General features: G+C 43.2%; 1 protein-coding gene across 4 annotated transcripts in view; it reads right to left on the reverse strand.

Annotated features, from left to right (window-relative positions):
• Positions 1 to 1,024: 1,024 nt before the first annotated feature.
• Positions 1,025 to 27,469, reverse strand: part of hipk2 (homeodomain interacting protein kinase 2) — a 66,535-nt gene continuing 40,090 nt past the window's right edge. For 2 of the 4 annotated variants that reach the window (XM_061721412.1, XM_061721414.1), the window contains exons 3-15: positions 21,645 to 21,768; positions 21,003 to 21,122; positions 19,302 to 19,388; positions 15,941 to 16,125; positions 15,636 to 15,798; positions 13,440 to 13,665; positions 13,102 to 13,223; positions 9,619 to 9,749; positions 8,503 to 8,685; positions 7,525 to 7,848; positions 6,762 to 7,006; positions 6,517 to 6,671; positions 1,025 to 5,159 (exon numbers count right to left, since the gene is read on the reverse strand). In XM_061721412.1, the coding sequence (XP_061577396.1) occupies positions 4,695 to 5,159; positions 6,517 to 6,671; positions 6,762 to 7,006; positions 7,525 to 7,848; positions 8,503 to 8,685; positions 9,619 to 9,749; positions 13,102 to 13,223; positions 13,440 to 13,665; positions 15,636 to 15,798; positions 15,941 to 16,125; positions 19,302 to 19,388; positions 21,003 to 21,122; positions 21,645 to 21,768 (2,530 nt within the window). In that variant the 3' untranslated portion in view covers positions 1,025 to 4,694. The remainder of the gene's footprint in view (positions 5,160 to 6,516; positions 6,672 to 6,761; positions 7,007 to 7,524; positions 7,849 to 8,502; positions 8,686 to 9,618; positions 9,750 to 13,101; positions 13,224 to 13,439; positions 13,666 to 15,635; positions 15,799 to 15,940; positions 16,126 to 19,301; positions 19,389 to 21,002; positions 21,123 to 21,644; positions 21,769 to 27,469) is intronic. The other 2 variants (XM_061721416.1, XM_061721415.1) reach the window with 2 other exon arrangements.

Raw genomic sequence — 27,469 nt, forward strand, 5'->3', positions numbered from 1 at the left:
TCACACGCTGCAGTATTATAACACCCCAATATCAGTGATAGCATCAAATCATGACCCCCCCACCCTGAATTCCCCCGAGGAATAGCCAGCAAAAGGAGCAGATCCCCTCAACAAAGGTAAATTAAATGAAGAAAGAAAAAAAACTGTCAGAAAGGGCTTTAAGAATGCTTGTGTTACTAGATCATGAATTTCCTGGTCACTGAACATGTTTTTGGCCAACTAATACCTGTCTGAGAGTACCGGTGGCTTTGCCAGACGACTTTGACACTGCACAAAAGTGCAGTCTGCAAGTCACCTTACAGTCGAGGGATTTAAGAAGACTACTGTTTAACTGTATGTTATGCTTTCAGGAATGTTGCTCAGTGTTTCCAAAGCTCCAGGAGCAGGAGTTTCGTACTATAACACCATGAGCACAAATGGAAGTTTAAGCGCATCTCATTGGAAAGGCTTCATAAAGAGAAGGAGATGCTGCCTTTTTTTTTCTTTTTTTTTTAAATTATTTTTCCTCTAATTTAAATGTCACCTTAAAGCTTTGGAGGTATTGTTGGTTATTTGGAAGGCAGTACTTAACAATAAAGTTGCTAGCTGGGAAGGCTATAGTCACCTCAGCAAGACAGAACATTTTTACACGCTACTTAAGCACATTTTGGTAATTGTAAGGTCACTCGATCTACATTAATGCTCACATTTCTGATTCCCCCTTCTTTTTTTTTTATAAAACACAAACATTGGTAATGTCAAACAGAAACACACATCAAGGTATTTTTCCACAATGTTGCACATACAGAGTTTCTCTTAAGCGGATGTGTCATTTGAGAAAATAATGACCGCTGGATATACCCCCAGTCATGTGGACAGTGGTAAAATTTGCATTATCAGTCTCATATGGGATTTTGCTGGAGATCAAATGTATATTTATTGCATCATGCATGGCCACAAATGGTGTAGAAATGAACTAAAATGTCACCCACTGAGAAAGATCTAAAGCCATTTGAGATGGAGCTGGGTCACTCATTACATTCATTTTGTGCAGGTGACCATGGTTTTAAAGGTATAGATGATACAAGTTTGATTAATTCATTTTTACAGGTCATTCTATTCCATGGCACATTATTGTGAAACAACCTTCCTTTTTTGTTTGTTTTTTCTTTGTCTTAATATACAAATTCATCTTCTTCCAACACTAATAAAGCTACAACATCAACAAGAGAGAAAACAATAAGTGGCTTATAAAACAATTTGGAGAGAGGTTATAATATTTTTCAAAACTAATTCATCCTAAATGGGGCTAAGTGTGAAGAATAGAGGAATTTAAAAAAGCTTTAAAACAAATTGCATGTCTTTTCATAGCTGAATGTCCATTAAGAAATGAGTATGCTGCATGGCTGAGTATGTTTCATCCTCACTGTGGATTTTTCTATAGATATATGCATTCCAGGGTTGTGAAACAACAAGACCTCAAAAGCACTTGTTGAGCATTTAAACATGAGACCAGGAGTTATTGCATGTCTGCTCTGGGAATGCTGCGGAGGATTGCTTGTTCTGTACTGTGCTGTGCTGTGCTGTGCTGTACATGGTCAACCAGTTAAATTCTTTGGTGGGACAAGCAAAAAAGTCTCGAGTGTGACAGCACTAATCCCCATGCTGATAAGAGCGGGGGTCGGGACAGCAGTGTAGCACATATAATGCTCAATTCCCTCAAACAGTGGAATGTTTCAGTAGTCTGCCTCACAACAGAGGAGCCAAAAACAACTCAATGGAAAATCATCTCCCTTAGGCATGTGTGCTTAGACCTCGATGACCCAGAGGAAATTAAGCAGATAACACTAAATAAAAACAAAAACAGACAAGGAAAAGAACAGAGACAAATGATGCAACCAATAACATATTATGTAATCACATATTCAAGTGTCTGGACCCAAGGCTTGCATGCTGGAGCTGACTGGGAGTGGAGAGGTTTTTGAGGAAAGTACCAGAATGAAAGACAATTCCAGGGGCCCATCAAGGGACTGTTGGATTTAAAACCTGTGTGTGTGGCGCCCTCAAGCCATAGTATGCATCAACAGGGCCCCGGTGGATTATTTTCAGCTCACCAATTTCTATCCTCAGCAGTGTTGCAATGCTTCACACAGGTGCACTCACCTCCACAGAATACTAAATATTACTGTACATCGACGTCCAGTTTACAAAATAGAAATAAGCTGGACATATAATAAAAATACACACACACACACACACACATACGCACACGCACCCACACATTTTGATAAACCACCCACAAGAATTATTGCAACAATCTCTAAAAAATAAACATAACTTGTACTACAGCCATGTCAAAATAATTAAAGATAATGTTAAGTTAAAAAGAAAAAGAAATAAAATAACAAAAAAAAACACTTCAAATGCAAGTACTATGGCATACAATGAAAGAGAGGGGAAGGCTTTCACTAAACCACCAGCAGTTCCCATGTGCCCATGTTGGATAGGACAAATGAACAGGGGAGATTATTTGTATTATTGGCTACAACAAAAGGAAATCTGTTAAATCAAGCAGCAAACACACGAAGCGACAGCCCTATCGGTTCTATAAATGTTCAGGTATCCCATCTGGTCGGCGTGGCAATGTCTGTGGTGTACCTGCTTCAAAGACAAACGGACAGTGGTGACAAACCACCCACAAGGTGCCCTTCCAGGTGTATGCTGTGTCATTTTCCTTCTGTTCTCACTTTTTTTTCAGCTCTTTGTCTGCACATACCTCAAGAAATCCCCTTCCAGTATTTTTTTTCTTCTTAGAAATGAACAGCAACAAAAGACAAAACAACAGAAGTCATGTAAGAAATGTAAGTGTGCATTCAGGGGAGGTGGAGCCCACCCACAGCTCCTACCAGCCACCTGGGCTCAGTGTTACTATCAACCTGCTCATTGCCAACTTTCTATCATTTAAGTCCCATTTCAGGGAGAGAGTTCCCTCCCTAAATTGACTCCATGCTTTCAACCAGTCCCTTAACTCAAGCCTACGTAGTATCTCTCTTGAACCACCCCTTGATGCTGCGTCTCTCCGCTGCAGCCGGGCTATCTGTAGCCTCACAGAATCACCCTCATGGCAACCATCACTTTCTGTCAGGCCCTTCTCTCAGACTAGCTCGTAACCTTTAAAAAAACCAACAAACAAATAAACAAAAATAAAAAAATCAACCTCTGTTGCGTCTCAATCATTGAACTGTAACGTATACCTTGCACATGAAAACTGAGCTGACATAGTTTGTTCTCTAATCACAACACATATTTCCTTTGTGTGAATAAAAAAAAACAAGTTTTTTTTTTCAAAAATTGAGAAATTTCTAACTAAAGCCACATTTTGGGTGCCACTGTGATAGAGGTTTCCAACTACAGCTATTCTGTACATTTTATATTTACATGAATTTCCAGAGCAAATGTAACAAGAGGTTAGCTATGACTTTGGTAAGTACCCCAGGCATGCAAACATAATAAAAAAGCTCAGGGCGGTATCTGCTCCGGCAATAGTCGTCATCATCTATGGTATGCTATCATTACGGGCAAGAAACAGCAAGGGCTGAGCCTACACCTGGAAGAAAGCTACAACTGCCCTGATTATGATGTCAAACCAGGAAAACATGTCCCTCTAAGTATAGCTATAGTCTCTTGTGGCTTTCAAGATCCAAGCCAAGTAAACTGTGTTGTTAAATCTGTAAGGCACTACGAGGGAAAAATGGTCGAAACCTAACGACTGAAGAGGGTCTTTGGGGGGAGGTGGACTACAAACACATGGCTGACAGTAGCACACACAGACAATCACATTGAACATGCCTATGTTATTATAACCACTTTTGTGCAATCACATTGAAAAAGGAGGAACAAATAAATCTATTGGCATCAGGGGAAGAAAAAAAAAAATCGGTGCAGACTGCTACATTCTAAGAATGGGGCCCAGCTAAGACACCTAGATAAAACTTAAGTATCATAAAGGTGAAACGTAAAGGAAAAATATCTATAAATACACTATAAAGTTTGTTGTCTTCTGTTGGTTATATTTCCAGTAGCCTCCTCTGCTGGAGAAGGCGGAGTGGGTTGAGTTGCCTCTCTTTTTGTCCCACACCGTGAATGATTTGGAAATACTAAGACAGTTCAAGGCCATCAATATTTTATTCTTTGAAGAGCAGCAGGTTTCCGTATTTCACCTATTCCCAAACATCTTGGGATTCAAAACTTCCAGTCAGTAACCCCTGTTCAACAGTCACTTCCCAAATATATGAGGGGAAATAAAAGAAAACGAATCAGAAAACTTCCACTGTCCAAAAACACCTGCTTCAAACATCCTTGTAAAACTAATGAGACATCACTTCTGTCTTAAAGTAGGGAGTAAGCAAACAAAAGCAAAAAACTGGCCCTCAAAGGAGAAATAAAAATCAAAGGAAAACATGAACGGTACCCCTCTGAAATTCAAAAGCCATCTTTCCCTTCTTGAGAGGCTCTGGCTTTTCTTTTCCTCTCTTGTTATATCTTCAAGTTTCATGATAGTTTTATGAGGATTGCATGTTCCTCCTATGTCTCTCTTTATATCTGAGGTCAAGGATGGGATATTTAGGGTGTTGATTGGGCCACAGGGTGGGATGGGGGGGTTGACGGATGCAGCAGCGCTGGGTCAGGCTCTCCAGTGTCAGTCAGTGTCTTCTCTAGAGGTAAGGATACTGGTTAACCTTGGTGGGGCTCAGCGGGTATCCAGTGTAGACAGTGGAGGCGGGTGAAGCGCTGATGTAGGCCTGGTGGGCAAACTGGGCCTGGTACTGGCTGTGGTGGATGGTGGGCGAGGGAAGCACGCGGTGGCCCATGCTGACCGGGACCTGGTGGACGATGCTGGGCGGGTAGCTCCCGTGCTGGACCGCGTGGCGCGCCGAGCCCTGCGATGCCACCAGGTGGGCCACGGTGCTGGTGGAGCCCAGGGCGGCGGGGCCCGCGTACGTGTAGAGATGGGGCTGGCTGGGCAGGTGCGTGGCTGCCAGGTGAGGGTGAACGTTGCCTGTGTGAGAGGGGCTGTTGTGATGGAAGGAGTATGGTGCTTGTGTGGCGATGTTGGGGGTGATGTAGGCCTGCTGGCGCCGATGTCCTCCGTTTCGCTCGGCTACCATGTGCTGTTGGGCCTGCAAGAGAAGATGACGTTAGAAAAGTTAAGATTTTCATTGAAAGGATCCCTGAAATCTTTCCAGAATACCTGGGGCCCCCTGTTAGTCCTTATAAGAGAACTTACTATCATTCCTGATGCTGTCGAGGTCTCCTAGTTATAGTCTTCTGGAGAACAGGTGCCCCTTCCTCTTCCTTTCTATCATCTGGAATTTCTTTCCATCTTGCTATACTAATTTCCCCTTCTTGTCTATGAAGCTGTTTTTCTTCCCCCCCCCTTTTTTTGTTATGTATTTATTTAAATTTTTATTATTAATATTTAACCCGTTTACTTATTCACTTTCCCCCCTTTATTAACGTATGATTTTATTTTTATTAACTTAGTCATTTTATTATTCGTGGCTCAACATACCTTGGGGCGAGGGTGGGGGGTGGGGGGAGTGGGTAAAAGCTCACTATAAAAATGGAAAAAAAATAATGTAAACAGGATTCGATGTGAAGATGGAGCACACCTCTTCTTTCCGTTTATTTTTCCTTTCTCACGAGACTCCGATATATTGTGCTCCTTTTTTCTTTTCTTTTTCTTTTTTTCTTTTTGTTATTCACCGTGTTATTATTATTTACCGTATTTTCTGGACTATAAGCCGCACCTGTATATAAGCCGCACCCACTCTATTTTAAAAAAAATAATAAAAAAAGATAAAAAAAAGATATACAAGCCGCACCCGTATATAAGCCGCATCCGCTCTATTTAAAAAAAAAAAAGATATGCAAGTCGCAGATATTTATGTTGTTAGATTAGATATTTACTACATGTACAGAATGATTTTGAACTGTAAATGATGTACATTAATGTACCTAAATAGATCTTTCCTAACAGTGTCTTTTAACACGGCAGCAACTTTGCTGATTAAAACTGGACAGAACCAAGAGAAAATAACCGGTATTTATTTTATCTATTTATCTGTTTGAAATCTGCTTCTTCCTACTTCTATCTACTAAAGAAGAAGTAGCGTAGTCTTCTTTGCATTTATTTTGTCTTAGTTTTTATTCTAATTCCGGTTAGCACTCCCCCTAGCGGTGGAAGAAAAATCCACAGAATAGCCGCACCTTTGTATAAGCCGCACGGTTCAAAACCTATGAAAAAAGTAGCGGCTTATAGTCCAGAAAATACGGTAATTGTTTTCTCTGATCAGCAAGCACCTGTACTGTATATAGTACTGTTCTACTCGCTTTGTTGCTCTTGTTATTGTTTTTATCATTGTCCTGTTTACAATAAACAAATTTATAAAAAAAAAAAAAAAGAGAAGATGACGGGAATGTTATTGGAGATGGTGGACTTGCTCACAAACAATGATCATTCATGTCTCACCATACCTGGCTGAGATTGAGAGGCTGTTGCTGAAGTGGGTGTAGCCCTGAGCGTTGCTGTCGGTAAGACCCTCCAGTCAGGCCCCCTGGTATGTGATTATTGCCAGATACCACTCCATTGGGCTTGAACTTGTAAGATGAATTCTGATGGTTCATTCCATCTGTGCAGAGAGGACAGATGTCTGGTTACATGGAAAGCAGCAACATTTACTCTGCACCAGACAGAGAAAAGGACCACCTGCATCCTTCACCTGGCATCAGACGCTCACATTCATTCAGGACCCCGCTGTTCTGCGTTTTAAGAGGGGGGATGATGATGGTGCGGAGATTCCCATTGTTGTAGTTGTCCAGTATGGTCTTTGTGTCGTAGTTGTTGTTGTTGTTGGGGGCTCTGGACTCCAAAGTATAGGGACTGTTGTTGCTTGAACAGTCGGACTCGGGTGAGTCATGGACCGTCACACAACTGATGACATTCTTCCTCTGTTTAGAAGATGAGCTGGAACAACAGAAGGGGGGCAGTGTGAAGATGGTTGTTAGTGAACGCTAAGTCGGTTTGTAGGAGCATCATCTAAAATCAGTAGGTGCTATTTCATTAATCCCACAGAGAGACATTTCTACCTTACAGCAGCACAAAACTTACAAGAAAACTTTGAAATTGCAGTTACAAAATGTGATGGTAAATACAACACTACTGGTTGCAATAGCTCTCCATACGAATGTTCATAGCAGCACAAGTCCTAAAGCAAATTTATGACCTGAATACTGTACTGCAATGACAAAATAAATAATTTGTTTTTACATCATATACATTTGTAATAATCTCTCCCTTTCATTACTTGCTTAGTTTTTTTAATAACACGTCACAACATTACAGTGTTGCCACTAATTTGCCTTTTCATTCTTTAGCAAATGATACTGGTTACCATGATAGCATTTTATTTGAGCAATTTCCTATTGTAATGACTCTTCCATCGGTGTTAACAAACCACCTAAGTCCTTAAAAGCAGAACTGACCCATGGTTTTCTTTCTGGTCATCTTCATCATCTGTGTCGCTGCTTATGGTGATGATGCTGACTGCAGGGCTGGGCGTATCGGGGATAATGATGGTCTGTCTGGGGATGTGATGCTGGTGCTGATGGTCGCGGGTGGTGCTGGAAGCCTGCTCTTGTTCATTAGACCCCCACACGCTCCCCCCACATCCTTGAGCGAGAGGGCAGTTGGAGGCTGAGCTGTTTTGGAGGACGGCGCAACGCGGGGGCGTGTTCTCCTTCACCCGCTTGGAGCGCTGCGGAGAAAGCACGACTTGAGAGGACGACACCTCGTACGCCGACACGTTCCTTGCAGAAAGATAAGAAGACAAGAGCTGAGGGTGAGTGATTATGCCAACACAAATGACACCAATGCTGAGGATTGAGGACATCAAAATGAAAAGATATGATTTGTGTTGGTGATTTTCATTTCATTTCATTTTTATTTATTCCATATCATGGAAATAGTTCACATATGTTCCATTCCATGATGGAAAAGGGGCAAGAAGAAGAAAGCCTTATATACCAAGCCCCTTTCTCAAAAAAAATAAAACAATTCATATGAAGACGGTCTGTCCGTCTGTTCAACAATCACTACTTATATAATACCAAAAAAAAAGAAATAATGAAAAAACAAAACAAAAAAATAAGAAAACATACACACTAACTCACCAACAATATAAAAACAAAAACAACAAAATATATTTTACCCGTTAGATTCATATTGTCTAATTGTGTGGTCTTTATACAATTTCTTGAACTGGTGAATATTTTTACAATCCTTTAAATCAGTTGTTAAGGAGTTCCATAATTTTACACCACATACTGAAATACACATTTGTTTTAAAGTGGTGCGTGCAAACGGATGTTTAAAATCAAATTTCCTCCTATGGTTCTCACTTATTTTCAGTAGCTTAAGTGAGATTTCATGGCAAGAACATGTTGAACGGCGAGTTTAAGTACCTGGCAGACATCTGGTGATGTTTGTTCTTTTTGGAAGAGGAGTTATTATTCGTTGAGGGCTGCCTCATAACATGAGCGACTCCCACATTGAGCGTCTGATTGGATGGGAGCGTGACGTGGCCGGCCAACAAGGCAGGCTGCTGCATGATGGGATTATAATGACTGCCATGAGGGTGGGAATTCCTGTAATACAACACAATTTTCCATTAGCTCAATTTGAACACCGTATGAAATCTGCATGTAGCAATGCAGGAAAAAACAAACTGATATCAATCCACCCTCGGTGGGGAACGATTTAGATTAAATAGGTACTTCCCACGGACACCAGTGGGTGGCAGCAGTACCTTTTCTAAAAAAAGAAAAAAAAAAGATTGAAGTGAATAAGAAGGGAGCAAAGAGGCAGGGCAGATGAGCTGACACCAGCAGCTGCGGAGCGATAGCTCTGCAGAGGAAGTGCGACACTTTCCAAGTCTTCTCTCTGAGGACTACAGAGCTGCTACTGGACAGAAAAGGGGGGGTGTTGTCTTGTCACAGACAGCTCAGAATGAATCTAAGCATACATGTTCCCAGAAGCCCTCCATACACACACTTTATATACCTGCTTCCACCTTATCTGTCTGCAGATAGCCTTTTCCTATCTATCCATCCATTTATCAAGACGTGGCCATGACAGGCTATACTGATGTCTCCACATGTACATATTTTTCATCTCCCTGAGGTAAGTCTGCACACCAGCGCTCATTTGGAAACTGATTCTTTGAAGATAACGAACAGCCTGTCGAGGAGTTAAAGGCTTTTCAGTCAATCAGTCTTACGCCATAAACACTTTTCTTTGGTACATCTTGGACTATCAGGCCATAAATCACATGGGATCTTTCAAAGCTGAAGACATCCAGATCCTTGACGACGCTATGATATGTATAAACATAGTTTCACAAAATGCTTTGTTTTTAAAACTTTTAAAATAGCACGCCAGCTGAAGAGATTTGTTTTTTCAAGCTAAATCTGTTGGAGAAGTTTGAGTCCTTAAACTGTGGGTCATATCATTCAGTGCTCTGCCGGATCAAAGTTCAAATCAAATAAAGACAGAAAACAAATAAAAGTCCTGTCATTTACCTCCAGTTTGTGAGAGTCTGTGTGCTGCTCATGGAGTCGGGGATGACAGTGGCGTGCTGGACTGAGGTGTGTGTGAGCTGCTGCCATGCTGGAGGCAGCAGGATCTGCTGGGTGCCGCTGGGCCAGGCCTGCTGTGGACGTGAAAGACAAGGTCGGGGCGGACAGAGATGGAAAGGTCAGAAGAGGCAAACGTGGAATAAAAGATGCTTGTCACAAATAAAAAATCTTCCAAACAATCTATTAAACCAAGTTACAAAGTCACCCATCATCATGGAGGCAACAGAAAATATAAACAATTAACAACAAGATTGTAATGAAAGTATCATTTAAAAAGTGTTTAAGATCCACCACGCCAGCCTGGATGAGATAACCATCAACAAAAGAGATGAGAGTTCATAAAAATAGAGCACAGTCTTCCTCCGTCTGCATGTGTTTGAGTGACTAACACGAGTGTGTACACGAGTGTGCGTGATGTTAGTGTGACTGTTTGTTAAAGAGGCTACTCTGTGTTTCTGTAGCAAAACAGGAAGAGTCGCAGGCATAATATGTGCCGGGATGAGTATGTGTGAATGCATGCATGGACACGTTTGTGTGTAGCCTCTAATAGTTTAATGCAGTTCTATTGATTGGTACTTTAATGTCAGGGCTAATGAATTGTTCCTTTAATACCATTTGCACATTTTTTACAAAGGCATCCGTGTGAGCTGCAGCACACACACACACATTTGAGTAGAGAAAGAGAAAGGGGAAGACAGTAAGGGCTCTGTACAAAAATGGAAAGCATGTAATCAGTGCATATGGCACCTTTATTTTTACCGTTATCTTCACCTTCATTTCTATATTTGCTTTTGTTTTGCCCTGTCTTTCTCCATTATACCCTGACCCAAAGTAGCTCTTTTCCACGACGGTCTGGTTGCATTCTTGTGGAAATTTGCTTTTGTCTGAGGCAGGTTGAAGAGTCCAGTGCTGCAGGGGGCATCTGCAGTCTGACAGGACAGCCTTGTCTCCGCACTGATGACTGACATCTCTAATGGAACATTGTGGAGCTCGAGATGGTCTTTACATCTAAGACCACATCCTAGGCCTTTTATCAACATGCCATTAAGGGACTCGTAATACATCCATCCACCTCCTGCTTCTCCTCCTCCTCACTCTATCGTCATTCCTTACCACTCTACACGCCATTCTCACTCGGCGTCTGCGTTGTATAACCAGCCTGTCTGCCCTGAAATGGTAACCCAGTTAAGAGGTTGTTTTCTTTCTTCTCAGAGCCTACCATCACTATCAGCAGCCCACCACCTCCCACCTCGACCTACACTCCCTGGGTGAAAACCCTTTGTCACCTCAGGGCTTTGAAAGCCCGGCTCTCACTCCCCAATTGTTTCCACATTTTCTGCATTCCTGCTCCAGATAAAGGTCCCACTGGTTTCCCTGCCTCCCGGCTCGGAGCCTCCTTCAACCCTGCCCTTTCTCTCTGCAAGGCCAGATACTTGGGGGCTAAACTTACATGGGTCCAACGTGGGGAAAAGGATGGGTGACGGGGAACAGCGAGTAGATCGTGTCAAAGTTGACGAGACTTTAACCGAGAGGCAAATACAACTCAATCATGCCTGTAAGACCTCCCACCGTAATGGAATAAACACAGAGAAGCACACACACACACACACACACACACACACACACACACACACACACACACACACACACACACATACACACACCACACACCCAGTTATTAGGTGTGCTGTTTGCTGGTCTGTATAAACCATCTGTTTATGTTAACTGTTGCCCGTCTTTGTTTAACACACGAGCAGATAGAGGTTACAATGAACACCTGTGGAGTGTAGAAGAGATGCATCACCCACGTTTAATTAACAAACATTTTGCTCACTAAGATAAAAATGTGTTTTACAGCAAAATCACCAGTGTTCAATTAACACTAGAAAGTGTGTGTATCTGTCCACACCTTTTAGTGTTGTTTTAACACTGTTTCATCCAAGATTAGTGTGTTTTTTGAGTGACACATGCTTTCCAACACCTGTAGTGTTAAATTGACCACAACCTAGGGCTGTGCGATTAATCGATTTTAAATCTAAATCGGATTTATTAATCACAATCGATGTTAAAAAAAGGAAGATCGGAAAATCGATTTTCCTTTTTTGCAGCTGGCTGCATTACAGACAGAGCTCGTCTAGTCGTCTAGAAAATTGTAAATGTTGTCACTTTACTAAACTCAAGGAGGATTTACAGTATCTTTCAATTGCACTTCATTCCCAATAGGGAAATTTGTTTGCTATTTTTCTTTAAAAATAAAGATAAAATATTTAAAACAATTTATTCCATTGTCTTTTGTAGTTTTACCAAAAAAATCGAAATCGAAATCGAAAATCGGGTTTTCAGAGAAAAAAAAATCGGGATTTTATTTTTGTCCAAAATCGCCCAGCCCTACCACAACCTATTTCCAATATCATCTATTCAAGACTTATCCACGGTCACCAGTATTGATCCTGAACACCATACAGTGCTGGAGTAACTTTGCTTCAGTGTTATATAATTAACTATTTTAAAAGCTTTGCTGTATATATATATTTTCTGTACCTCTTTTTACTTCATTACAGCCACAGCATCCAAAGATCTGGTGATGTTGCGAACCTTCTGGTCATGCCAAACCTCATCCAAGTTTCCCCTGACCCCTGAGGATCTGAGGATCCTCTGAGGCCTGTAATTTGGAGCGCCTGACTTGGAAGCAGCCGTGGAGCTAATCACCATTTGGTATCTGACAGATTAACCCACCATAGAAACACAGGGTTGTGCACAGACACACACACATGGAGCTTTGCTGCTTGCCTGGCTGCCTACTGGATGATTAACTGGAGATAAGGGAATGCTTCAAACTCCCTGGATTCTCAGGGATATTTAAAGCCTCCATGGAAATTTCCATAGGGAAAAAGATGTGGTGTGGCAATGGAAGTTGCTGGTGTGTGTATGTGTGAGTGTGTGAGTGTGAGTGTGCACAGGCTCACTCTGTTACTCGCAACAACTGTATATTAGAAGCTAGAACTCTGAGCCCACTGAGCAGGCTCCGTTGAAGGCCTTCTCTGTGTGAGTAGCTCTTGCTTGTGAGTGCATCAGACCGTGGCAGCCTTTGCCCTCAGGAGAGCTGGGGCAATGGTGCTGCTGGGGTGTGGAGGGTGGTGGGTTGTTGTAATGCACAGGAAAGCTTGCGTGAATGCACTTAGAATAAAAACAAAAACAAAAAAAACCAGCTGCCAGCAGGGATAGGCTCCTAAACCCTCTGTGATTTCTATCTATTCTATCGATAGACGCTATTCTTAGCAAAGGCTCGTGGAAGGAAAAAGCAGCGCAGGGAGCTTTGAATGTGAACAGTTCAAAGTTCAGAAATGTTCCTAAAATGCACTGTGGTTGTTAAGATCCAAATAACTCCATTAATTCAGCCTCTGTGACACTTGAATCTCATCCTACCTGTGTCAGGAGGCCAGGTTGAATCTGCAGAGGCTGGGCACCGGGGGCTTGCGTCACTATGGGAACGGCATTCTCCATCCGCACAGAGTAACTTGTGTGCTTGGAAGGGGATGCCTGCAGTCCTGTGCACGAGGAAAGCACACATACAAAGAACTTTATCAAACAAAAGTTAGCAGTAGTCCACCATATTTGAGGCAAATACACAAAATGACAACATTATCTGCAAAATGAACTCAAAGATCTCAGATGATGTGCTACATATAAAACAGCTTATGTATGCAGAAATCACATTCTTGCTATATATGCTAAGGAGTATTAAGTCGTATGGCTCTCCTCACCTTGGAAACCTGGTGGGCAGACTATAAGCGCCTGCTGGAAGGGGTCAGGGCGGGCAGCGCAGAGCTGAGGAGCCCCGGGCTGCAGGGGCATGCTCCTCTGGGCCACGGCTGCCATGGAGGCAGCGGAGGGCTGGTAGAGTGCAGATTGGTAGTTTAGTACGGAGACTTCGGGACTTGCAAAGGAAAGGGTGGCATTGGTGGTGGAGGAGGGAGCCAGGTTGGTGGCCTAAAGGAATGGTGGGACCAAAATAAAAATCATGAGACGGGAGGTATGATGGGAATGACGGGGAAGTGGAGGTGCTCCAAAGAGAGCAAGCTGAACAGTAGGCATAGTGAAAAAAGAAACACATCCAAATCATGACCAATAGATACATAAATAAATGCACGGGAATGGAAAAAGCCAGTGGAAGTATGAGGGGAAATGGGAGGGAAAGAATTTTAAATATGTTTTAAAAAAGACCACTCGTTTGATTGATTGGAGAGCGAAAGAATATCTAAACGGAGATTTAATCAATGGTGCAAAATTCTAAGAATAGCCAACCATCAGTGAGAAAAATGCCATCAAAGGAAATTCAGCTCAAGTATTTACAGCTATTACTGATTAACATTTGCTTCACTAACATACTCTGTTGCAGAAAATATATTACTTGGTAAAAGCAAACCGAACACAAATTTAATGATGCAATGCAGTGAACACAACACCACAGACGCGTAAACACCTCCCTTATTATCACTTTACTTAGATGATGCCGGTTGGAGCCATAAGGAGATTATGTTATGAGTCAGTTAAAATGCAACAAAATGATATTGAGACGATTTAATAAGCTCCATCAAAATTTGGCATATCGTGTTATATCTTCACTGTCTAGCCTCCAATCAATTATGCGTGACAGGATGATGCATCACAGCCAACAGTCGTATAATTATCCAGGCTTAGGTAACTCCCACGTGTCTTGACCATTAATAAAATATGTGGGCTATTAAGACCGCCTGAAAATATCCCCGAGACAAACAAATGCTCTTAGGAGACACCATTTTCTTCAGCCTGTAGGTAGCACTTCCTCCACGAGACACTTATTCTGGCCCTTTTCGTTAGGTGTGTGAAGGGTCGGGGGAAATATCTAGACAGTGCTTTCATTTTTCATTTGCTCTCTTTAGCGAGTTCGATAAACATTGGGGGAGGGAACATAATCAATATGGCACTGTGGCATCCATCAAAAACAGGCATGGAGGCAGCAAAATGCTGATTTTTTTTTTTTTTCCAGCCTTGCAAATGAATTGAGCTGAATAAATCACTAAGTTAAGCCTGTCTATACGGCCAATTTAAATCACAGCAAGATGTAGTTTTTGTCGCATGGCAAACAGTGTGAGCTGGCGCGATATAGTTGGTGATAGAGAACTCTGTGTACAAAAGAGAAGGCTGGTTGCAGAGAGCAGGTTTTATAACTATGCACAATCTGGAAAACCTCGCTACCAGACACGCTGTGATGCTGGCAGATGCCAAAAGTCAGCAGTTTCGATTCACAGATCGTACGGGAATGTGGCGCTAAAGCTCCACAGGCTCAACCCGGGGAAACGGGGGGTGGGGGGGAGAAGACAGGGGAGGACAGGAGAGAGTGAAGAGGGGGAACGAGAGGAAGCCTGGTAAAGATTCTTAAGGCCTGAAAGCCCCAGAATGCAAGGCAAGCAGGAAGTCGGGCTTGTCATGTGTGTAATCAGCACTTTGTGACAATCCCACAGGACCTGGGCCACAGACAGAAACGCAGGCAGACAGATAGACGTGCACCAAAGCAGAGAGGCAGGCCAGCAACGGTGGAAACGTGCAGAAACAAACAGGAAGAAGGTGTAGAAAAATGTATAACAAATGCAAAGACAGCCAATTACTGGCTGCTAGCTGTTTAAACAAAACAGATATTCAGTTAATGTTTCATGGTAATCCTGTTAAATATTTTAAAAGCAATGACCTGTACTTTATACATTTATTTGAGAATACATGTACATTTCTTCTTCATGTACACATCTGTGCATCATTTTTGTTTGATGTACTTTTAAGTCATAACAATGTCACCGAAAACTGGTATGCAAATGTGATAAACCAGAGCAAAAAACGTATTTACATACAATTTGCATACATCTCATCTGAGAGCACTGACGTTCACTATCAGCGATGGCCTCATTCACCGTGCACACGCTTACCTGGCTGTGCACAGTGTTGAGCTGGTTGTTGAAGGTCATGGTGAGGTTGGTGGAGGTGCTGGGGGCCACGTGGGTGATAAAGGGCGTCTTGCTCTGGTTAACAGTGTCGTACATGTTAACGCGACGCTTGCAGATCTCCATGTTTTGGAAGCACGACTTCACGCTGCAGAGACAGAGAGGGAGGGAGACGGAGGAAGGAGTCAGCGCTGCGTCCTATGGCTGCGGCAGATGTTGCCTCGCCGCCAAAAAAAAAAAAAAAAAGATAATTATACAAACAGCAACAGAAGGGCCTGTTGAGCACGTACTGTGTGCTGTGCGGGAAATCCAGTAAATGGGACATGGTAACAAAGGGGTGGTTGAGCGTTTCCAGCGGGGTGATCCTCTTGTCTGCGTCGATGGTCAGCATCTTGGTTAACAAGTCGATGAACTCCCTCCTGTCGGCCTTCTCTGCCAGCATGTCGCTGCCCTCCAGATCCGACGTCATGTTCACCTGCGCACAAGACAAACATACATTCATTTTCTTCTTCAATGGCTTATTGAGTATTTGGGTTTTTTCATGTTTTTGCAGATGACATTAAAAAAAAGCTCTCCCTTAGCTTGTTCCCATGGACAGACCTATTAATAAACACAAGGCCTCATAAATTAGGGTGTCAGAGTGTGTGTCACAAACCCTTGTGATAACCTTGCATCTTAGTGACATTATAAACATTTTCACTGGTATTCATAGCGCCACTTGAAATATCTCCTGGCGCCTTCACTGAGATTTTTATCTATTCCTGAGATGTGAAAAACAAACAAAGCCATGAACACAGTAAACACGGCCACTGGCTAGTCATCAAAAAGCCCTTTCACACAGGACCTCGCTTTACAAACAGCTCTGAAAAGCTGACAAGGCAACTTAATTTAAATATGTTCTCAAGCAGTTCTGGGAAGCTGCCTTAGAACATAACGTTGCCTCATCTGTAATAAACACCAAGGTTCAGGCTGTGGATAAATACCGGGCAAAGCGGCCCCTTTCTGCTCCAGTGCAAAGCTACAAAAAGGAGAAAAGACTGATTTGTTATGCGCCGCGCTAATTCTGATTGCTTAGAGCTACTTATAGTGTTGCCGCGTCTGGAGAGGAATGAAGTAAGTGGAACAAGGTCGTGCAGGTCTGGTCTTCAGCGAACAAGCGGATCGCCAGGCAGTGCGATGCGAGGAGCAGGACTGTGGCGACAGAGAGGTAGCCCTGTTTATTGTGACTGCTGCGCAGTGTAGGCAGGCCTGTTTTTTTTTTTTCTTCATAAAGACGAAACGCTTATCTGTAGGCCTGTTCCACAGTCTATCAGATGTGCTGCCAGTCAACATGGCAAATCTGATTTAATCCTCTTTCTATATGCAGGTTATTCAGGTTGTGTAACCACTCCTCTCTGCTTGCCATGGCTATTCGCTTTGACAAAGGAATAGTCTGCAGGATGAGGCGCCCTCTGCTAGTGGAGATGACTTTGAGGAAATGTGAACTGTTAAGTGCCATGAAAATTTGCACAAATACTTGGAAGCTTGAAGACTATGAATAACTATCCTTTTATCTGTCAAATCGAGATATGCAACTTTTTCGGACAAAAAAACAAACAGCAGTTTTCCATATTATCAAAGTGGAAGTCGCTAACAATATGAAAACAAGGAACCTTAAATGACATGGTCGGCCTCGCTTGTCTGGCAGGTCACATGTGCAGTGCTGCCCTGGAGGAAGAGCAGGACGGGCAGATATGGAGTAGTGGGACAGATCGGTCTGTGCCTCAGGAGATGGGGAGCACAGAATGTAGGATGCAGGCCAGCCCTTTTGTGCAGGCCCACAATATGCTCAGATTAACCCAAAACTTTGAAACTTTTCGTCTCAGCGGGGAAGGTAGCTGAGGACAGGAAAAGTGCACTTCTAAGTGTATATAATAAAAGAAAGATGAGGTGAAGACTACGTTCCTCCTCCTGACACGGCTTCACTCCTATCAGTGGAGTTAGTGAAGGACTCCAGATCAAAGTGAATCCATTTTCAAACACTTCTGGCCTTCTTTCCATCTACATCAGGCCCCTCGCTGGGTCCTCCACTTATTGCAAGTTGGTGTCAGATTTACTCAAATTAGATATAGTCGTGACTAAAGCCTCCACACATTTCCCACGACTAAAAAGAAGGTTCATTATCTCTTCCTGGCACCCAGCCCCTCCATCTTGCAGGGCCTTCAGCCATATCATCCATTATACACGCAGAGACAGATGTCCACAATGCTGACTTGTTTATGTGGTCAGGATAGGGGAGAAGAGGCAGTTTTCTCCCACATTAAGCCCGTGCAGAACTGCTCTTCCTCCTCCGAGTGTGGCTGCAACAGAGGAAGATGGGATACAGTGCTTCAAGCAGGGAAGACAGAGATGACCCAGGGGAGAGCACACCGGCGCAGGTTGGTTTCATTAAAAAATGTGCTTCGCGTTTGTGCTCGTCCAGTAAATTCAACAATCCCGTGAAGCGATACCATCCCGTCCCAGCTGACCGCATGTCATTCCAGACTGACGTGACAGCCGCCCTTGGCACTACTGGACGGCCGTAATTGTCACCATCATTTAAGTGGCTGCATGTGTCGCGTATCCACATGGATAGATCCAGAAGCTGCTGCTGTTTGTTGGTAATCGAGATGACCATCTTCCAAAGGAAGAAACTCACTTGGTTAAATCTTATCTCTTGGCAAACCTTTAATCAGGAGTTTGATCACAGAGTGTATTGGCATCAACCGGTATCGGCATCTTCCAGCAGAACCAGCATCTCACCAAGCAAGGGAGAACAAAACAACATTAACTATCACTCACTGTCAAGCACTTCCTAAAATGTCTTGGCTACGCGTGAACTCTCCCCTCAATGACAGAGGAAAAGGATATTACATATGGCTACGTCCAGTGACAGGGCTTTTCTGTGTACAGAATATGTCATATAAGATACTGCCTGGCGTTATGTTAGAAAACAGACTCCCCCAGGTGACAACCAGGTCTGCAGGAAGACAGGAACTAACCCCGTCGGCATAAAGGCACCGCATGGTGCCGGCCAAACTGAGCTGGACTCCATTTAGATCCTTCCAAAGTGCAAGTGTACATGCGCTGAACTGTGCAGTTACGTAGAAGGGAGAGCATTTCGCAGCCAGCTGCCTTTACGTGCTAACATATACTGCAGATGTGCAAAGTCAAGACGTAGCCACAAAACTAACGGCAACTGAAATGCAAACAAAAACAAAACACACCACACCTGTTAACTAGCCGCACTACATGTTCAGTTCTAATGTCTGTAAGTTATTAAATAGGGGTTTAGCAAAATGAGGAGCGGCAGCAAAGTTGAGCGTGGCTTTCGGTGAACAGCTGCTTTCTTTTCCACTCGGAAATTCTGTGTATCGGTGGAGCTGCGCTGCAGCTGGAGATCAGGCCTTGGCAGGATAAATATTTAAAGGGATTTCAAATATTTGATAGATAAATCTAGGGACGTGACAGATCAAAGTCTCCCCGGACCTGAACACCCCATCAAGGAAACTTCAAATGTGAGCCAGGTGGAGGTGATTGATGCAAAAGACAGAGCGAACGCAAATAATACATCTATTGTGCGATTTGCGGGGAAGGAAAAGAGCTGTGCTTTGTGATACTGAAACAGCATACCTGTGCCATGTCATCCAAGCAGTTGAAGATGTACTTGCGCGCCTCCTTGGACTTGATCCCAGTTTCACCCTCATGGTCTTCCGGAGTCTGTGGGAGACAAGAAGCAGATGTTCCTGAAAAAAAAAATCCCATCAAACTTCTCCTCTGGAAATGCACTATTTACATTTGGCTCATTACAGCATCTTGTTGTTGATAAGCAGCAGAACTCAGTTCCCCGTCTGTGGAAAGCTGGGGTTGCACAGAAATACCCCTCTAACAATTGGGAAAGCTCGGGAGACAGCATACGCAGACACACATTTTATCACACAAATGCTGTAAAAACAGACCATGCATCAGTTTTACATCCCTGCACCTGGACACACATGTACCTGACGAGTATAAATATGTCATTGTTGCGATACAACAGATGTAGATTTAAACTAAACACATTTATGCTGACTAAAAATAAAAAAACTCCTGACTTAACACACAGTGTGTTAAATTACAGTTAGCATCGCAACACAGCTGCTAGAACATGGAAACACATGGCAAGGTCAAATTAAAGCCGAGCAGTCACTCTTCAGGAAGAAAAGAAAAGAAAAAGTCCTGGATGCCTTGATTAAGGCATGTATCAGATAAAGTCTTGAGGAATCTCAGCTCTGGTGTCAAAAACATGTTAGAATCCATCTCTGTGTATTCACGGAGCATTCATTGCAATTTTCCATTTTTTTAAACTGACATGGTATGTTTAAGGCAATTTAAAACTAAGACATAGATGTGTGCTCTACAATTATCTGACGATCATCCATGGACCAAAACAAACAAAAAAAACAAACATCCAATGGTCATCTGTCTAACTGGGATCATGTTGTACGTCTTCACGACAAGCCCAGTCTCAGTCACCCGCCGTTGGCAGGGATTCATAAGAAACGCATGTTCAACTCCATGAAACAAATGAGTCATTGATAGGTGTGTATGCCGCAGATACGGTAAAAACATCCTCATATCCCGCAGAGTAATACGTATTTGCAGCTCATTGAAGTCAAAAGCCTAATATGTGAAATCTCTGTGTTGCACACAAAAGTGCAAATGAACTTAATGCTCATTATTGAGCAGTAGCAGTGAAAAAAAGAGAAGAAAAAGGGTTAAAGCAGGTACCCACAGAGATTTTACACAGATCCACTTACCACTCATTACAGTCTTGCTCAATATATATCAAGGAGAAAGACTGTCAATACCTCAGATATATGGATGACACAGTTACATTTTCTCATTTGTATTTTGTTGATAGTGAACTATCTTAAGCTCATTTCTTTTTTACTTTTCTATCTACTTTTTTTAAATAAAATAATTGCCATTTTTACCATTTAAGACTAAATTTATTTATTTTATCCATTTCCAAAAGCTTGGCTATATATGTATTTTTTTATTATTACTCGTATTGTTCTGTTTCACCTTCGACGCTTCACAACCTCTTACTTTCTTTCTCATAATGTAAATGTTGACTCACAATGTTTCACAGCGTCAGCTTCTCGTCTACTGACTCAGTGACATCTGAGCTGCAGACACTGACTATACGTGCCTTTCTCCCAGAGTCCTGCAGCTTTTACTGGCAACGCTTTAAGTTGTAAAATATCATCTGCTTCAACAAGGACGCACGCGATCTCACTAGCTCAGATTATGTGTGTGCCGTTGCATGCATCAGTATTACTGAGGTAGTACCTTGAGTCTCCAGAGAGGATAGGTGGAGTCTGGATCTCTGTTGAAGAACCTGGTGGTCTTTGTCCCTGCACTTAAAAGATACTCTGCAGGCAGGCCCTGCGTCTGCGAGATGTACCGGATCTGGAAGACAGGAGTACAACTCTGCATGTGAGATTTTCCACAAAGTAAAGAGCATTTCCCTGAAGAAGACAGTAAAGCTTCCCTACTGATGACAAAAGGAAAAAGTTTAAATTATATGGTGCGAAATATAACCACCAAAGCCAAACTAAACCTCAGCTTGATGACTTAAGAATGATTTGAGATTCTGAAATTGTGATTGGGGGGGGCAGCTTGCTGAAGGTTTGCCCACCAAGTCTCATCTGACTGATATGGAGAGAGCAACGTGACAACGTCTTTCACTGAAGCACAGGGGCTACACTAATTGGACAAGAGGCTCTGTGGCATCTGTCAGACAAAACAATGACGCTGGGAGAGAATCATCAGGGAATGTCGTCGAGGGGATTTCAGGGAAAAGCATCACACCCTCCCATGTGAACTCAGGTATACAAACTCATCGAGGGAGAAGACTCACAAATGCGTAAACAGAACTACACATGCGTGAACTCCAACACGGTTTGGGAACCCACAATCATGGTGTGTTACCTGATCGTACTCTGACGCCCCGGGGTAGAGGGGCCATCCCAGGAAGAGTTCAGCTATCACACAGCCCAGAGACCACATGTCGATGGCCTCACAGAACGGCAGGCCGAGGATGATCTCTGGAGCCCTGCAGACACAGAAGACACAATGTGGTTAGAGGTCAGGTGTTTTTATCTGATTTTCAATATATTCTGCATGAACTGACTGACAAAGACCAAAATGAACCAAAATGACATGACTTTATGTTGCTATTGTCAACATATTTGTAGTTTCTTTCTCCACTCTCCCCACGAGTTCATGGAGAGCATGACACAGGTCAGGGCACGCACATTTTTGTTGCACATGAACTACAGCTCCACAACAAATCATCCACACAGTCTGAAGGCTGTGATGCTTTCCTAACACTGATCTCTCAATGCAGCCTTGAGAACTGTTTTCAAAAAAACACAGCAGGATGTTTCTTTTTCAATGTCTCTTCTTAGCGAGTTTCTAAGTTGGCTAATAACCATGCACGAGCACAAATTACCGAGTCCAATCTCTGTTACTTGAGGGATGGAGATAGGCTGAGGTGTGTTTACAAAGCTTTTCAATCGGCATCCAGAACAGCAACAAGGCAGCAATCATATCTGAGAATAAAACTATCAGGAATATTCACCAGACCGTGCAGTGAGCTTCACCTGAGCTTTAAGTGAGTCGTTTTTAAGTTGGAATTGCCAGTGCTTCACTTGCACACAAAAACATGCTCACAAGAAAAGATCATTGTTGTTGTAGAGCAGTTATACATCAATAATTTGATGGAAAGGGATCTAAATTGTTTCTCTTCTCTCAGCAGCAGTGCAGTCCCACTCTACTCCTAAATTTAATTCAACACTCTTTGGGTCCTGTCAAAAAGACTAATCTACTTCCTGTGAATTCCCATTTTCAGCAGGCCTCAAAATAACCCGGAACACAGTGGTTCCGCATGCCACCGATCCAAAACACTTTCAGAAGATTACCTGGCTGTCATGGGCTCTGGGGGGAGGGGGACGGGGGGTCTTTGGTCTAATATTTTTCAGCCTGGTAAGATGAACTCACTCAGCTCTTAAAAAAAAAAAAAACTAGTCTGAATTGGAAAAATGAAACCCCTCTTTATATCCATCTGTAATATACAGAAATATATATTAACAGCACGACACAGTTCGAAGGAGCTCCAGGCGGATCTTGGAAAGTTTCAAATTCGCAGTGATTGCTGTGACCATGGTAACTAGCCACCCCCCAGGCCCTGGTGGGCTCTGGCAGGGTTTGTTCGTGAAAATGAGGGGGTCTGGCCTTAGGCCGACTGGAATGGTACAAACCAGGGAAACAGAAATGTGGGAAGCAGCATGGGGGGGATGATGATATCGGACTTTATAGGCCTGCTAGGGGAGGTAGAGGGGAGGAAACAATCAGAAACACTGGAAATCGGCAAATAAAAAACAAAATTGCACCCCCCCTGTCCTGTTTCATTGTTCACTGGTACTGTGTGAAATGGCAACAGGGCACATGTGATTCCTTATATACTCAGATAGATATACTGTAGCTAATTCATCACAAAGGCAGGCAATGGGAAATCGTGGAAAACAGAAGCAAGGAGTTTCAAAGAGGAGCGACACAAATAGAGCAAACAAGGAAAGGGGTGCTGGGAGCAATGCTTTACACAGGGAAGAGCTCCTGTCACAGAAGGTGGTTATTAGGGTCTAAAGGGCAGCAATGGAACAGATACCAAGACAACTGTATCTTAGGGTACCATTGCACACTGTGACAAAGTAAATATCACACACAATGAACTGAGGCGTTTGTCAAAAAGGCTCCCGAAGAAGCCGAAAGGCCCCTGGTAGGTGGTAATATCAAAGAGACCGACGAGACCTAAGGATGGCAGGAAAGGAAAGAGATGGACAACTGGACCAGAGTCGGCATGATCCTCCAATAACAGCTTGTTGGACTGGCTGGAGCGTATACGTGGACAGGGGTCATGAATTTCCTTTACCTTTTAGTAAGCTTTGCATTCAAAAGAAACCCATGAGCACTGTCTTCAGTAAATTGAAGCACTGTTTCATAGCAAACACTAAAAGACAGAGAACAATATCTAGATTTTGTTGGTGTATGTTCTCTTTCTGTGTCGGTATCACCCCTTATTCTCTCAGCTCTTCAAATCAAAGGAGTTTTACAATATAAACAGGCAAAACGGTGACATTAATAAGACCAGTGCAGTTCTTAAAGTATATACTAAAACCAAGAGAGTAACTCAGCAGCTCTGTCGTAACAAATACAATTATCATATTCTAACACAAAATAGCAGATAAAACATATATCTGTTGGTATAAGCTTTCTCTTTTTAGCTTCAGACCTCTCTCATAATACTATATGTGACTGTTTTGAGGAAAACCTACCCATCAAAATGTAGTTAAAGATGAAAGATATGAAAGACATTTCATTAAATGTTCAGATCGCTATGACAATAGTAGATACCTGCAGTCCAAGAACCGGGCACTTTACACTCATTATATTCAAACAGCTTCCAACATCTACCTGTGGATCCTGTTTTATCCATACGCACACAGCTAAATTGTGGCTGACGCTATTTTTAATATAAAAACAAAGTAAGCTTCTATTAAAGGCAGCAACAACCCCTACTGTCATAAAGTAAGAGTGTAATTAGTGCTTATTAACGGAGCGTCTCTATTCATGCACGTGTAGCTGTTTGTGAGTGCAACTTGCACTTTGCCCCTTTGTTTTCGATCGGGACCTCTGCCAGAGTTCAAGTTGTGCTTAAATACTCCAATATTAAGCTCGGGGCTGTTGTTGAGATCTTGATACCCCTCTGCCTCTGTCAGAAAGCTCCTCCAGATCAGTGAAACGCAGAGGAAGGAAGAGAGAGGAAGAAACCACAAGTGCAAATGTTGCCCCTACAAATGCAGCTCTGCCACTGCATGCAAAGCGCCGCACAGCTGCTGCTGACGCGGGGCCTTCCACTGGCAGTGATAAACTGCATATGTGCAGCTTACAAACCGTGCTCCTTTCCTGTCCCCCTGGTGTCTAAAAAGACGGTTTATAACAGATGACAATACATGACACTTGGGATCATTTCAGTCGTGGATGCTCAACAGTTAACCGTCGTAGTTAAATTCCATGTCTATTGCATTCTTGCATGCAGCTCGAGTTTGTTTCGATAATGATTTGAGGCCTAAATAAGACCTTTAAAAAAAATCTGTTTTGCCTTGTTTTTAAAAATGTCGATGGCTGTTAGTTCTGCACAGCCAGATGTATCTACTGCACCGAAACACTTGTCTGTGTGTCTGTAGACCAATCAAAGATCATTCTATATGAAAAAGATAAGGGAAATGTTTATCTTTACACATCTTGCTCATTGTCATGAAGTGGTTCCTAAAAAGCTTTTAACATGTCAGTATTAGGTGCACATGTTAGCCTCACGGTGGTGCTAAAGGAAAATCAGGGCACCATATTGCCATCTGTGGTGCCAGTATCACAACAGTCGCTTGGCCAAAAGCAAGATTTTCTTTTTTTTCATGATGATCTCCAACCGACGTTCCTACATTCAGCTTACATCGCCTGTTTATCACCGTTTCACCTGTGCCTCACCTCTCTCCTCTACAGCTTGTAAGGCTTCCACAAGCAGTGGTTCTTCATGGGTGATGGAGAACTTCCTGCTCCAGATCATACATGCCACATGCAGCACAGACAGCGTGTAAACCAGGGCCTAGCCAAAGGCTTTCATTGGTTTTTTGAAAGGGGACCTGAATGCATGAGAGGCCTCAGTGTACTGGCTGAGGCCTCAGACAGTACTGGCCCTTGACAAAAGAATAAGGGAGGGTGGGATGGAGAGCATGGGGGAGAGTATCCATGCTGACATCCTCCCAGCTGGCCTGGTCATTGATGAGCCTCAGTCCCCTTGGGAGCCAGAGATGGCACGACTCATGAATGAGGGCTTTCTTCTGCCACCCCAGCCCACCCTCTTCTCCTCAGCCTTTTCAGCCATCCCCTCTTCCAGCCAAGCCAACCCCTACACCTCACCAAGCCTCCCCATCTCACCCCCGCCGTACGCACCCCTCTGCCAGCAAAAGGGGTGGTGAGGCTCTTCAAACTAGGGCGCCGAGGCCGAAGCTAGTGCCCCCCCCTCCCCACTCGCCTATCCGCCCTCTGCTCTGTTAAACTGTGCTTGGCTGGCCCGCCAGCCCACACACACACACACACATGCAGACACGCTCACACAGATACATGCACACAGCTGACATCACAGGCTGTGTGCATGTCAGGATGTATCCATCAGGCTGACCTTCCCTTAGCTCGGCTCCAGAGGGGAGAGTGATAAACCCCCAGAGCCCAACAGTATTTATATTGACATACTCAAATTAACAACAAGCAAACACGTGGGTCAACCAGTCTTTGGTAATGGATTCGATCTCTTTGTCTTTCTACTTTTTCAACCCTTTATCATTGGCACTTAGGTGATGTATTATTCAATAGGCATGCATTTAGAGGTAAAGAACAACGAGCCTTCTCAAGGTAAACAATAGTAGTCGAAAAAGCTCCCCAAGCCCAAAGCCCCCATTATGAGATGCTGAAGACACAGCTGGGGACAGACTGCTATCGGGAAAAAGTAGTTCACGAGAAAAGAGCCTATCTTTGACTTTTTCTCCACCGTATCTCCTTCCCTTCTTTCCTTTTTCCTCCCGTCTCTTTGCCTCTAACCCAGCCCTTCATCACATCCCTTGGCCTTGCTTAATGAAAAAGGCTTGTGGGGGTGCTGTAAATGCTTTCCTCCCCCTGGGCTTTCATCTGCATATTCATCCCCCTAAACATTCTTCCTCAGCTTCTTTGAAGACACACCACAGAGAAACTTTTTTCTGGAGATACCACACAGCGGTCGTGACTGTGAAATCACCGTGCAGTGCCGTGCACCTGTGGCTTGTAGGACCTCACACACACACACACACACACACACACACACAAACACACACACACACACACACACACACACACACACACACACACACACACACACACACACACACACACACACACACACACAAACATACATATTACACCTCTCTAATCAATCCGGCTGCCCCTTTCACTTACAGAAATTGTAGTCCTTGAGCCATGGGATGCAGAGAGTGTGTACAGGAAATGCTTATTTATGCAGCAAGAACTTTCAGACCACATTTAAATTTAGAGTTTGTGTGTTCCAGGTGGCCGAGGGACTGAAGAAGGGGGAGGTATAGCTGGACATGGAAAAGTTTTTGACAGAGTCCTTGGGAAATGTTGTCTCACTCCCCAAGCACTGGCGACATTCCTGGTGTTCAAGGTCTTGAAAGGAGGCATCATTCATCTTTGCCTGACTCTCACAAAAAGCGCTGCCACTATTTTGCCTCTTAAAAGTTTTAGAATTCCCTTCGATATCAAAATACAATGCATCACATACATTTAGCAAATGACTTTATCTCAAGTGATTTACAAGTGAGGAACACGCAGGGAGGCAGTGTGAGGATCAAGTTTCTTGCCCGCTGACACTACTACACATGAAGCGTGGGTTCAATCCAGCAACCTTGTGATTACAGTAAGAAGTGAGCCCTCTACCTCTTCAGGTACAGCTGCCAGAGGTGGGTAGTAACGAGTTACATTTACTCCGTTACATTTACTTGAGTAAGTTTTGGGAAATTTTGTACTTTTAGGAGTAGTTTTGAATCACTATACTTTTTACTTTTACTTGAGTAGATTTGTGAAGAAGAAACTGTTCCTCTTACTCTGCTACATTAGGCTACATTGAGCTTGTTACTTTTCTTTTATCC

Source organism: Cololabis saira, chromosome 5, assembly GCF_033807715.1.
Source record: "Cololabis saira isolate AMF1-May2022 chromosome 5, fColSai1.1, whole genome shotgun sequence".
In the NCBI taxonomy this organism is placed as follows: Eukaryota; Metazoa; Chordata; class Actinopteri; order Beloniformes; family Belonidae; genus Cololabis; species Cololabis saira.